We start from the raw sequence: 13,300 nt of genomic DNA, 5'->3' as shown, positions 1-13,300 counted from the left end.
CCTGCCTACAACTCACAGATGTTACGATGGCTCAGTAGAGGGGTGTGGTGGTTATGGAGTGCATGCTAGCAAAATTCTTCAATCTTCCTTCTTTTTAGATAAAAAGAAATTTCTGAAGGTCTCCTTATTCTGTACAGCCGTTAGTGAATTCAGTATGGGACGTGCTTTCATCTAAACTCAGATTTTAAAACACAAGATCCATGTTGGGCTTATAGCAGACACTCAGTCAGTTCTCCTGGAATAATTGATGAATCCACCTTTTCAAAAGGAGAGATGAGAGCTCTTGACTCACTGGGGTCTCAAAGCATCAAATGTTAAAAAAAAAAAAACCCCAAATACGTGAAATAAAAAATGCTGAAAGAAGACATGTATTGTTCAGGCTTCCTGACGGTGGCATGGATTCCCTGATAGTTTTGCTCTCTGAGAGAAAGAGAAATAAATTGGCTGCTCCTGCCTTCAAAGGCATTTCCTTGGAGTCTAGAAACTGTGGAAAGCCTTTGGGCCAACTCATTTTTTTTATGGGAGCTGATGTACTGGGGTGTGTGATTTGTGGGAAAAGCACCTGGTTTTGTCATCATACTGTGATGTCAGTTACCATCATGGCAATTCCACATCAGGATAACTTTGGGTGAGGTTCTAGTCTAGAAATAGTCTCGTTCAGTCACAAGATCCAGATGCTGGGTCCATGCTGACAATGGACAGCTCCTGAGGTGAAAACTGGGCATCATATTGGGTGGAATGGTGTCAAATGGCTCACAGCGTACCCCGGCCATTGGTCAAGCCAGCTCCTGACTTCTCTATTCCTGTGACACTGGCCAATGGCCACACTGATTTCTCCCCACAGGGTTCTCAGCCACCAGAATTAATTTTTGTTAGGCCTCAACAGCAAAGAAAACTCGACGTGTCAGTGGCAGACTGCTATTGGATGCATCCACATCAGCGGTTTCTGGCAGCAGTCAGACAAAAGGACCTTTTGCCAACAAAGGTCCGTCTAGTCAAAGTTATGTTTTTCCCAGTAGTCATGTATGATGTGAGAGTTGGACTATAAAGAAAGCTTAGCACCAAAGAATTGATGTTTTTGAACTGTGGTGTTGGAGAAATCTCTTGAGAGTCCCTTGGACTGCAAGGAGATCCAACCAGTCAATCCTAAAGGAAATCAGGCCTGAATATTCATTGGAAGGACTGATGCTGAAGCTAAAACTCCAATACTCTGGCCACCCGATTCGAAGAACTGACTCACTAGAAAAGACCCTGATGCCGGGAAAGATTGAAGGCAGGAGGAGAAGGGGACGACAGAGGATGAGATGGTTGGATGGTATCAATGACTCGACGGACATGAGTTTGAGCAAACTCCGGGAGTTGGTGATGGACAGGGAAGCCTGGTGCGCTGCAGTCCATGGGGTCGCAAAGAGTTGGACACGACTGAGTGACTGAACTGAACTGGCAGTGGTCTGCTGTCCTCCCCCTAGAGGAGGCAGTTACTCCTGCAGTTACATGGGCTGGGGGAGGCATGGGCTAATTTGAAGCAAATGCAACTGCTCCCGTGGGGGCAGGTGGCTGCAGCACAGAGTATCTCTGCACTGTTTACAAGCTCCTCATCTCAGCGGTCCTTGTCAAAAAAGATGACCCAGCAGGTTTCTGACCACAACGCTTACATCAGCAACATAACTCCTGATATAGGTGGCAATCTGCACAGACTCCATGGGGAAAAAAGAATGCATGATCTGGCATCTAAAACATGTCCACAGGTAATTGACTCTCCTCTCTTGGAAAGGCAAGGAGTGAAGACCACAGCGACTCTTTTCTAACAAATAGAACACGGCAGAAGGGACGGTGTGTGACTTGTGAGGCTGGATCATAGAAGGTGTTGCTGGGTCCTTCCTGCCCTCTCTTGAATCACCTGCTCTGTGGGAAGCCAGCTCCTGGATATGGGGACAGTGGAACGGTCCTAAGAAGAAGCCTACATGGTAAATTTTGCCAACTTTCTTATTATGAAAGCAAACAGCCAAAAATTAGGCTGCCAGGTCCTGAAGACGGGCAAGGGCAACGTCCCTCTGTCCACATCACCACATAACGCTGAGTGCAGGAAAGAGTCTGGGGAGAGAAACTGAGCAGGGATCTTACTTACTTCATGATGACAATGTAGATGAGATACATCAACACGAGGACCAAAGACTCCCACCTGTGGACAAACCAAGAATGGTTAGTTAACGGAAGCCCCCAAGGCACACGTGCCACACCCCCGACTCCCTTACACGCTCGTGTGATGCGAACAACAACTAAACCTGCCCAACACGGTAAGGAGGAGGTAGCCATGAGAACAACACACACAGTCCCTGATCTGTACACAAATCCTAGGCAACACCCAGCTTTGGAGGATCTCTTCCTTCCTCCACTCAAAAGGGGAATGCTTCCTCTTCTCTTATTTGCTCACTCGAAAGAGTGCTTTGAACACAGCAAGACTTCTGTCATATTGCTGAATGTAGGACTCCGTGTATTAAATCTGACCACAGCTTAATCATTCACTAAAACAATTCAGATACAAACGGCAACCTGGAGGAAATGACAGGAGCAACCAAGGGACTGTTAGCTACATCGGAGTAAGGCCTGTTAGATACATTAGATACAATGGGAGATGGAGGCAGAGAAGGAGAGAGGGGAGGGATGGAGAAGACAAACAGACAGACACATCTGGGTCAGGGAAGGTGCTGTCAAAGGATAAGAATGAACAACTGGGAGAATGGTCAAGGGAAAAATAATGAAACCTCTGGAATGTACCTTGAAGTTTTGATACTTTGAACACTTCCTCTAGTTTATTTTAGTAACTTCCAGTTAGAAAACAAGGAACTTGATTTCTAGGTTCCTCTTCAGGTGTAGAATTTAATTAGTTAATTGAGAGCATCATTTTTGCTTCAAGAAAAGGTTCCTGAGGGATGGTCTATGGAGAAATGTTATGTTATGGTTTTCCTGTGCGCTTTCAAGTTCCATGTCTAGAAACTGATCCCGGAGAAATATGCGGTCAAACATGAAAAGGATGCACACACAGGTTCCTGCTGCAGTGCTATTTTATAAAAATGCAGTGTTGGAAAGAAGCAGTCATCCAACGAGCAGCTGGCTATGTGAGCTACGGTGAGTCAGACCTCGCCATGGACCACCACCCATGGCTCAAGAATGATCCTGCAGATACTGGATGAGGCCATTATAGACACAGTGCTGGTGATGCTGGTGATGCTACCGAAAGAAATCGGGGGTCCAAACCACCGAAAGTCTCCTGAAAGAGGCTAAGGACTGACACAGACTTGTCATGAGCCTGCTTTCACTTCCTCCTATGCGGTTTTCACGAGCAAGGCCAGGGAGATGAGAGGGGGCTCCTCCTAAGACCATCAGATGGGAAACCACCCATGAATCTCCTTGCTTCAGGTCTTCTGCACAAACGCAACAGAAAGATTTCCGAGGTCAACTGTGATCATAACTTTTTATCCTTATGGCAGCATGGTTAGCAAAGAGCAGCAACCCTGAGCAACACTTAGGCACCTGCTGTTTGCCGAGAGACAGTGCTGGTTGTGTTAACCGTGCCACGAGTTTAAGTGGCAATGCTTCTGCACGTTTTCTTGTGCTGCACTGAATCTCCAAGGACATGAGGGGACAATATCACCATTGCATATGGTAACCAGGTCCAGGAGGATCCCACGAGGAGGTTCTTCCCTGGTCTCTGAGCTGAGATTCTCCCAGGCATCTTGATCCCTTTCAGCCCATTGATCACTTATTCAAAGAAGACTTCTTTCCTATTTCTTATGGGTCAGTATACAGACCATGTGTTTTAGAGCAAACTCTCCCAGCTGTCTCCCCCTCGCCTTCTTGGGCAGAGGAGAGAGAGCAGCAGAATACCTTAATATCCTGAATAGTGTGTAACATTTATGGTCAATGTGATATGTCCCCCGACACCTCGAATTCTGAAATCACAGTGACGACCTAGGATGCAGAGGTGTTGCTCCTGCAAAGGGCTAGCGCTCATTTTGCTGAAAATGAAGACAGCTGGGCTCTGTATTTCTTTATTTTTACTTAAAAATGATATAACCTATTATTATTATTTGCATATTCTTTTCCATATGGTTTACTATAGGATACTGAATATATTAGCTCCCTGTGCTATAGAGTAGGAACCTATTATTTGTACTTTTTGCTATCTCATTCTTAGCTTTAAATAATACCATGCAAGTCACCTACCTGCAGCATCACAACTGCCTGTTTCTGAGAAGTTATCTCAGAAAAAGTAGCTGTATTTTCACATCACTCTACTTCCACAGAGCAAATATTTGAAAAAGGGAACAAGAATGCACAACACACTCAACTTTTGTTTCCATTACAAACACAGCTGACATGCTCAGAACTCATCTCAAAAAAGGCAATTTGGACATTGACCCAAATGCAAATGTTCCCACATATTTAATTTGGGCAATATTTTTAATCTATCAAGAAATCACTGATTTTTCAGAGCTCCAAGTTTATCTTGAATGTTAGGCAGAATTTTAATAGGTTAAAGGTCATGGAAGTGCCTCCACCTCTGGCTCCTGTGATATAAATGGTATTCGAAATATGGCAACGTGGTCTGAACAACTGGAAAGGGCTCATCAAATCTTGTCAGTGGCCTTGCCCATGGCTGACTAGAGAAAAGCACAGTTAAATCACACCGTCTAATCTGGATGAAAGATGGTGGGTTAATAGCAAAGGAAGCGCACTAGCCCAGCTCAAGGGAAACAGCTTCTGCTCCGTTAAAGCTGGTTTGTTTGTTGAGATGGACTCAGGGTTCCCAAGAATTGCTAGCCGTTCCAAGCTGCCCTGACATTTCCCTTTCTTTCCTAACCCCTGATCCTGGTTTTTAAGATACTGTCTCTGCAACACAGCGAGGGGAACTTGGAAGGGGAAGAGGGGTACTTACCAGGAAACTTGTTCGTCATAAATGAACTGTGAGAAAGAAGATAAAAAAAAGAGAAGGTTAGACACACACATACATGCACACGCATGCCTTATCACTGCACCTTATTTGCCCTCGTGGCTGGTTGGTGGGAACCAGGGCTGGGGCTGGTTTGGAGTCTGAAGCGTCTGTGGGCACCTCAGTGGAGGGAGGTCCGCTGGCAGACTGGGGTGGGCCTGGTTTGGAGGACAGAGCATCAGCCCATTTTCTGTCCGAGGGTGGAGTGAGAGGGAAGCCCAACCTTGTTATTTGTAGAATTTTGGATCTGGAAGGCAATGCAGAGCTTGGTGGGAGTATCCAAACATTAGCCACTTATGGGCCACCTGGAAGCTGTCTGCACATCTCTGTGCCTTATACGGCACCTTCAAGCTCTTATGTTAGCACCTGGGTGTCTAGGGACTCAATATTTTCCAATTAGTCAACCTACTCTTTCATTTCCTCAAAAGAACTTATTTTCAAAGAAAATTTTGCATCACAACTGGAAGTGGAGAATCCATATCATGTGTAGAGAGAGAATAAAAATGCACACAGTGACAACAGTGAAGATCCTGGCTGGATGCTGTCAGTTGCCCACGTCCTGGGTCACGGGCCTGCCATATGTGAAGGGAGCTTAGCAGGGTCAGAAGCAGTGGAGAACACACAGGGCCGCACAGAAAACCTCTGCCATCAGTTAGGACCCAAAGGAAATACACAAGACTGAATTTATTTAAGCCCTGGTCCATATAGTAATAGCATCTAAAATTGCTTCTCATTTTGGGGGGAAAAGTGGTATAATCTTGGCTCATTGATTTATACAAGGAACGGGGCTACAGAGAACATGCATAGTTTCCCTGCGATTGGTCACTTAGCTGGAGAGTTGGTCCTAGAACCCAGCCCTGGCTCTTAATTTCGTGTTCCTTCCAAGGCACCCTATTTGCCCAGATGGTATGGTGTTGAAACCCAATGAATATGTTCAGTTTCATTCCAGGAGGAAGCTCTTTCTTTGCCTACACTCAGGACATGACTGATTCGAGCTCGAGCATCTCTGAGTGGCTTTCCGATGGGCAGGGGCCCACTGGAGCCTCTGAGGCAGAAGTATCCATACAGAGGGTGATCACGGCACTGAGATGGTTAACTTGGCTAACAACTGGCATCATTCAGTCGCTGGTGATGATAACCACCACCAATTGTGGTGACAGCAGACACAGACAACCTCAAAGCCCAGCAGGTGCAGCTCAAAGGCACATAAGAGGACTTCCCTCCAATCGCCCTGAAGGAGTAGAGAGAAGGATGAGGAGAAAGTGGCCACTGGTAACTTGGTAACTCACTGTTCCCAAAAAGACACTGAAAAAGACATTGATTCCATCAGGTTTTGTCCTTTTGTCATATGTCGTTATTGCATCCAACAGGCTGGCGTTTGGATGAAGATGTCAAACCAGGATGGGAAAAAAGAAAAAAAGAAGTCAAGGAAATTGCCCTATGACCCAGGCTGGATGGTACGGAATCCATTCCAGTCGCTTTTATGTAATCATTAGCTTTCAAAAAACCTAATAAATCATGGAATGGAACCAATGATTGAAGTTGGAAAATGTTTTCTATTAATTGAAGTTAATTCAATATCAGTCTTGGGCAACAGGATAGAGCAATCAATTCGTAGCTACTTAAAAGAGCACAAGATACTGGTGAAGAGTTGATTAGATGGCCAATTTAATGTGTGTCTCTGGGGAGGGCAGCCGACAGTCCATAATATGAAAGCAGCTCTAAGGAAGCCTTATTTTGTGACATATGACTGATGGGGGTAGGGCTGTATATGTTTTTAGCTATTATCTTAATGATCATAGCAGTCAGAAAAACCAGAATTGCTTACTAATCTTAATGATCATAGCAATGAAAAAAACCAGAATGGGCTTAACTGGGCAAAGGATTCCAAAGTGAGAGCAGAATTTACAGGGAACACAATGTCAGAGAAATAGTGGGGTGCCCCATCCCTGGATGCAAATGGTGTGGAGGGAGAGAGAGGCAGAAACTTTCAGACCACGGAGGTAATGGTGCTGCTCCCTGACCCTCAGAGCCCCAAGGACTAAGCCACCCTGTGGCCCACTTGAGAACAAGGTCTGGGTTTGATCCCCCTTCCTCAAAAGGACTAGGTGGAAACACCAGGGGCCTCCAAAAAGAACAATACAATGGCTATAAGGGGCTAGCAATCAGGCCTTTGAGAGCATCTGAATGGAAAGAGGCTTGTTTGTGGAGAGGAAGACCTGCCTGCGGAGTCTGGCGGCGCCTGGAGGCGGCGGGTTGACGGATGGTCGCCCACACAGGACATCTGCCCTTCCAGGCAGCACATCTCCAGGGCATCCCGAGGGAGCATGGGGCCAGCCTGTCTCAAAACTTCCGATGCCGAGGACAGTGTTTCTCACTGGGTGCTGCTGATGGCTGGAAGGAGTGGATTTCCTATTCCTTAGAGATTTTATTTCATTTAATTCTTCTAAGACAAGTGTTGCATATCCCTCTGTATTTTCATGTCCTCTGTGAGTAAAAGAAGTCAAAACGACTCCCCCCACGCCCGCAGGCGGGGAGACCAGGGAGGAAGAAAACCTGAACTCACTCTCCTCTCCTGAAATGAGAAACGCGCCCCCAGTTCCAGCCGGCTCCCACTAGGTGGCGATCACGGTCCAGCCCCGTGCCTGGCCATGCGGCCCCGGAGGGGAGGGTGTGATGAAGGAGAACCATTCCCTTTCTGGGCTCCAGGATATCTTCTGGGCAGAGGGCAAGCGCCTCTGGACAGACAGCCTCCTGCGGGCGCCTGCGGCCAGCCCACCTCGGTCGCGGGGCGGGGTCACGTTCGGGAGGCAGCTCCTTGCTTGGGCTCTGGGATGCTGCCGGGCGGGTCCCTCATTTACACTCACATGCGATCACTGGCCCTACTAGGGCGCGGATGGAGCTGACCTGGAACTGACCTGCCCCCTTTTTTCCGGATGTTGCAGCGGAGCCTTCAGCAAGGAGTGACAGTTTATTTTCTTGGGCTCCAAAATCACTGCCAACAGACTGCAGCCATGAAATTAAAAGACTTACTCCTTGGAAGAAAAGCTGTGACCAACCTAGATAGCGTATTGAAAAGCAGGGACATCACTTTGCTAACAAAGGTCCGTATGATCCAAGCTATAGTTTTGTTAGTAATATGTAGGGATGTGAGAGTTGGACAGTAAGGAAGGCTGAGTGCTGAAGAACTGAAGCTTTCAAATTGTGTTGCTGAGGAAGACTCTTGAGAGTCCCTTGGACTGCACGGAGATCAAACCAGTCAACTCTAAAGGAAATCAACTGAATATTCATTGGAAGGACTGAGTCTGAAGTTGAAGCTCCAATACTTAGGTCACCTGATGCAAAGAGCCAACTGACTGGAAAAGACCCTGATGTTGGAGAAGATTGAAAGTCAAAGGAGAAGGGAGTAGCAGAAGATGAGATGGTTAGACAGCAACAGTGACTCAATGGACATGAATCTGAGCAAGCTCCAGGAGATAGTGAAAAACAGGCTGGTGTGCTGCAGTCCATGGAATCACATAGAATCTGACATGACTTAGCGACTGGACAACAACCCCTCGGGGAAGCAGCTTTCTCTTCTCTGCTGGTTGTCTGAAGCCAGGCCCGTGATAGCCCCTGTGACATGTGTGGCCCCAGATTTGCTGCGCAGCTGGTCCTGCCCTCTGACCCACACGTGGTTCCTCCAGATCGACCTCAGGCTGCGCCCTAGGCTTTCCAGGTGTTCCGCGGACCAGCTAATGGGAATTCACAGGAGTGAATCTGAAAAAAAATACTCTTTTCCTCCAGGCCTCTGGGAAATAGATGGGCTACCATGGAAACCAGCTTTTCAGTGTTGGCATCTGGTCTAGAATTCTTCCCAGAGACAGGCTTCCATCAGACAGGCGACTCCCTGGATGACAGAGCATCCCAGAGACTCAAGATGGGACACCAGGAAATGGACTGCCAGGGGTTGCAGGCCAGTGGGCCAGAGAGAGAGGTTGGGCTGGCCCCACACTGTGCAGTGGCCTCGGGTTGGCTGGTTATAGGCGGTAATCATGGCCGGGTGGCTGCCTTGCTGAAGTTGAGACCTTGTAGCTGGAATCGTAATCACTGGCACCATCAGAATTTTAAGCAGTGAAAGTAAAAGGAGAAAATCAACACTATCATTCTCTTTCAAGAGCCTGAAACCTTGAACATCCTCCCCACTGAGACGGAAAACTGCTCCCTGCAGACTCTCCCTCCATGGCGTACAGGTGCCCTCAGGAGATGTGCTGTCTTGGAGGCCTGCCTTCCCAGGCTCTGGGGCTGCAGGTGTGGGTGGGTGGCTTAGCTGAGGCCACGGCGACTTCCCTCTAAGAGGAGTCAGATGGAAAATACTGGAAAACAGCCGCGAGGCATGGGCATGGTTTTCACTTGAAGGGTAAACAGGAATTCCCACATTAGGATCTCCAGCAAGCTGACCTGACAGTGTGGGGGCTAAGGGAGGGTGGCAAGGACAGCTGGTGTAAAGGCAGGGCTTGAGCAGAGCCTGGGCAGAGATTAGGGGAACAGGGGGCCCTTGGGTCTGTTTGAGGAAATTGGACGTCCTCTCACATCCTTCCCTGTGAGAATCTTCTGACTGCCACAGCCATTCCTGCTTTGCCAGGCCCTGAGGTGGAACTGTGAGCATGAGGGTCTCAGGGTCTCCAAACTGGAGCAAGAGGAAGGGGCCCAGTGGGGACAGGACACAGAGGCTAGGGGCCGGAGGACGGTCATCTCTATGGGTGTCCGGTGTCCCTCCTCTCACGGAAGGGAGAGAGATGATTTCTGGATCACTGAAGATGAGTCGTCTTAATGAAAGACTCCCGGGAGAAGGAGGCTGATATTCAGTCTCTGGGTAAAGAGGTTTTTCGGGTGCTTCTGTAGAGGTAGATGCATGTTAGGTGCAGTAAAATCGGACTGTATGAGGCAGGTTTTGTTGGATGAAAAACCCTAATTCTTTGCTGGGCTGATATAGTTGTGCATCTTCTTCTCTTGCTCTGGGAGACCTGAGTAGAAGGGAGCTACCTCACCTCAGGGAAATCGTTGGATTTCTAGAGCCTCGGTGTTACCATCTGTAAAATGGGACTCCTATCACAGCAGCTTGAGAGATCATGAGTATTAAACTAGGGAACCTTCATCATTAGGCCCAGTGCTGTACTCAGTCCTGTGAAGTATGGAGCCTGTGGTTGTTAAAAGGGTGAGAATGTGGGGATACTTCCCATGGAAGGGTTTGCTGTCTACATCCATGCTATCCAGATGATAAGTGCTAGCCACACGTGGCCACATGCACTGAAATTAGTAAAATAAGGTTCGGTTCCATAGTCCCACTAGCTGGCTTTCAAAAGCTCAATGGCTCAATGGGAAAAGAATTTGAAAAAGGATACAGGTATATGTATAACTGAGTCACCTTGCTGTACATCTGAAACTGATACAACATTGTAAATCAGCTCTACTCCAGCATAAAATAGAAATAAAAAAAAGGAGCGCAAAGGCTCCCATGCCTGGTGGCTACCATATGGGACAGTGCCCTCCAGGCTGTCTTTGACGGTTGGTTCAGCTGACCTGTCTCTCTGTGTCCCCATGGAATCTCCTTAGGAGCTGGGGGCTGCGCTGAGTGAGGGGGGAGCGTTACCTTAGATAGGCTCTTTCTGCTGTGCCAGCACTTAGATTGCCCCTGGGGCCCCCAAACTGCCAATGGCCCCTCTGGCCCTTCTCCAGGAAGGCAGCACCCCCCAGGCTGGATTTGGGAACCCCGATAAGTTATCTGGAGCCTGTCTCATGGGGCTCTTCAGGTTCCCTGGCTACCCCCACCCTGGCCAAGCTTCCCTTCTCCTGATGCTCAAAATCCCTGATCTTGAAGTAGAGATGAAGGGTAAAAATAAAGCATTCCTTTTAGGGCAGCTGTTAGATTGATGATGAAATGAATCATTTGCATTTATGTAAATTACATGATTATGTAAATTACAGTAACATTTCAATAAAGGAAACTATCTGGCCTGCTGGAATTTGGAGAAAGCAGACGAGGAGGCCAGAACTCCCACAGTCAGTTGGGGGGTGGGTCCTTGGTGTGAGAGAGAGGCAGCCAGAGGGTCTGTGAGGGTCTGCGGACTATCCTTCAGGTAGATGGGCATGTCATCAGGCATGGGACAGCACCTGGGACTCTCTCAGGACCTAAACAGTGACATTTCTCTTGCAGAGAGAGACCCAAGTCATGGGGCGAGCCTCCTGGGCCATGTCCGGCTTCTCCAGGGCTGACGCGTCACTGTAGAGTGTCCCCGGGACTAAAGGGGGAACACCTGATGGGGCAGGAGAGGGGCACTGACTCACACTATATGCTTTAGAGGAGAGCAGGCTCAAAAATCAGCAACATATAAATGAGCCAGAAAATAGCAGATAGCAAAGGTTAGGTGCATCCCAGATACCAAATTGAGTCCCTTGTCTCTAAGCTGTTTGAAGCTCTGCTGGCTTCAGAACATCCTTGCGGTGTTTTTGCTTTTGGGCCCGGCCTCTGCATCAGCCTCCAGGCCAGCTGTCTCTCAGACCAGGTCGGAGCACCCTATGAGCTCTTCCTGGCCCGGGGGCCCCAAGTCTCCCAGAAAAATCGACTTTCCCAGTGCTTCAGACCCCCAGCCCTCACGGATTGTCCTCAGCGCTGCTCTGCCCGAGTAAGTGTATTTAGAAGCAGCATCTGGTCCCTCTTCGTTGGGACTTGCCCTCCAGGTGAATGAGCTCTTCACTGTGGCACCTTGGAGGCCCATCTTCTGAACATTTCAGAACCGTAAAAAGGGGAGAGAGTAAAAAAAATACCCAAACAGTTTAATTATTTGGCTGGTTGGTAATTCTTTCTGGGTAGGAGGAGAGCTTCTTAGTAGAGGACTTTTCAGCGCCCATTGCAGGGTCCAATGGAAAAGCTTTGTGTTATGCAAGGAAAACCTGCCCCCCTAAAAGTGATGATGTTACCATGACACTAGGGGAAACATAGAAGGAGGAGACTAGGAAACCTGACAAAAAGATCCAGCGTGTGGAGCAGCAGCCTGGGGCTGGCGCGTGGAAGGGGCCTGGGGACACTGAGAAACTTCCTTACCTACGTGCTGCTCTTTGGGTACTAGATTGTTTTGCTCCTCATGCTGTTTTAAAGTCTCATGTGAAAAGGTCTCCAACAACAAACAGCTGTCAGAAATCCAGACCACCAAGCTGCCATGATGCCTCCCTTTTGCGGCTCTCCAAGTGTATTGGAGATGACACCTGCCCCACAGCAGGTGAACGTCTGAGGAAATAGTATCCGACTGTCTTTGAGATTGAGTTTCTGCAAGTGTAGTGGGTGCTGCTGGCATCAGAATCATGACGAAAGAGCCTGGTTAAACTGAAGTTTCCTGGGTCCAACCCCAGGCTCTACTGGATTAAAAACCTCTGGGTTTCATGTTTCCGGGAGGCATGCGGGGCATGTCAGTGCTGCTGAATTTGGAGAGACACCATTAAAATCAAAAGAACCAGGACCAAACCCCCAGGACTCAGATGTTCTCTTTTGCATAATTCCTAACAGTGGAGAAATGCAATTTTTATCAAGATCATAAAAATCTAGGCTCGACATCAGCTTGGTAAATACCCAGTCCAGTCTCTAAGTCACAGCCCAGAATCACTTGCTGTTGACTGTCGCCATCGGAGGGAACACAGAGTCGCTGGCGCCCCATGCTCAGCTGGCTCAGCTCTGATTCATCCACAGTAGGTGACTGCTTTGCTCAAAGACCCTGCTCGCGTGAGCGTCACCTGCAGCCCAAGGAAGCAACACTGCCTCACTTCTTCACACGTCATTAGCGACGATATATTTGTTCTGTCTCAAACATGTCCAGATACACTTAACAGAAGACAGGTTATTTCACACACAGTTCCAGGAGGCGTCTGTGTGAAAACAGAGTGAAGCTGATGTCTGCACATCTGCTGACAGGCACGGACATCACACAGCCCTTGCTCCTGGGGTGGGGCTGGGTCTTGGTCCTCGCTGTTCTGTCTCATTACCTTGTCTCTAGTGGGAGTGGGTGGGCATCTCTCTAGAACTCAACAAAGTGGAGAACTGCTTTCATTACCCACCCACCCCCAATACATCTCTTGAAAAAAATGACTTTCACAAATCATCCTAAAATCCCTTGACAGCAGAAGAGCTGAGCACCTGTGATCTATATCAGGTGGGACATTGCAGGGCAGAGCTCCTGCAAAGCACGTGTCAGCAGTCTGGGCTGGGTGAACGGAGGCTTCCAGATCCAGGCTGATTGAGCCTTTTCCATAGGTATAAGAACACAGAGCTCATGG

The 13,300-nt window shown here is 48.2% G+C and overlaps 1 protein-coding gene across 1 annotated transcript in view; it reads right to left on the bottom strand.

The window, feature by feature from the left end:
* SLC24A3 (solute carrier family 24 member 3) overlaps positions 1-13,300 on the bottom strand; it is a 426,143-nt gene that overhangs the window by 30,300 nt on the left and 382,543 nt on the right. The window contains exons 8-9 of the mRNA XM_065919590.1: positions 4,940-4,965; positions 2,129-2,182 (exon numbers count right to left, since the gene is read on the bottom strand). Coding sequence (XP_065775662.1) covers positions 2,129-2,182; positions 4,940-4,965 — 80 coding nt within the window. The remainder of the gene's footprint in view (positions 1-2,128; positions 2,183-4,939; positions 4,966-13,300) is intronic.

Source organism: Muntiacus reevesi, chromosome 2 (genome assembly GCF_963930625.1).
Source record: "Muntiacus reevesi chromosome 2, mMunRee1.1, whole genome shotgun sequence".
Lineage (NCBI taxonomy): Eukaryota > Metazoa > Chordata > Mammalia > Artiodactyla > Cervidae > Muntiacus > Muntiacus reevesi.
The sequence above is the reverse complement of the archived record's forward strand: the minus strand, read 5'-3'. Positions and strand labels throughout refer to the sequence as shown.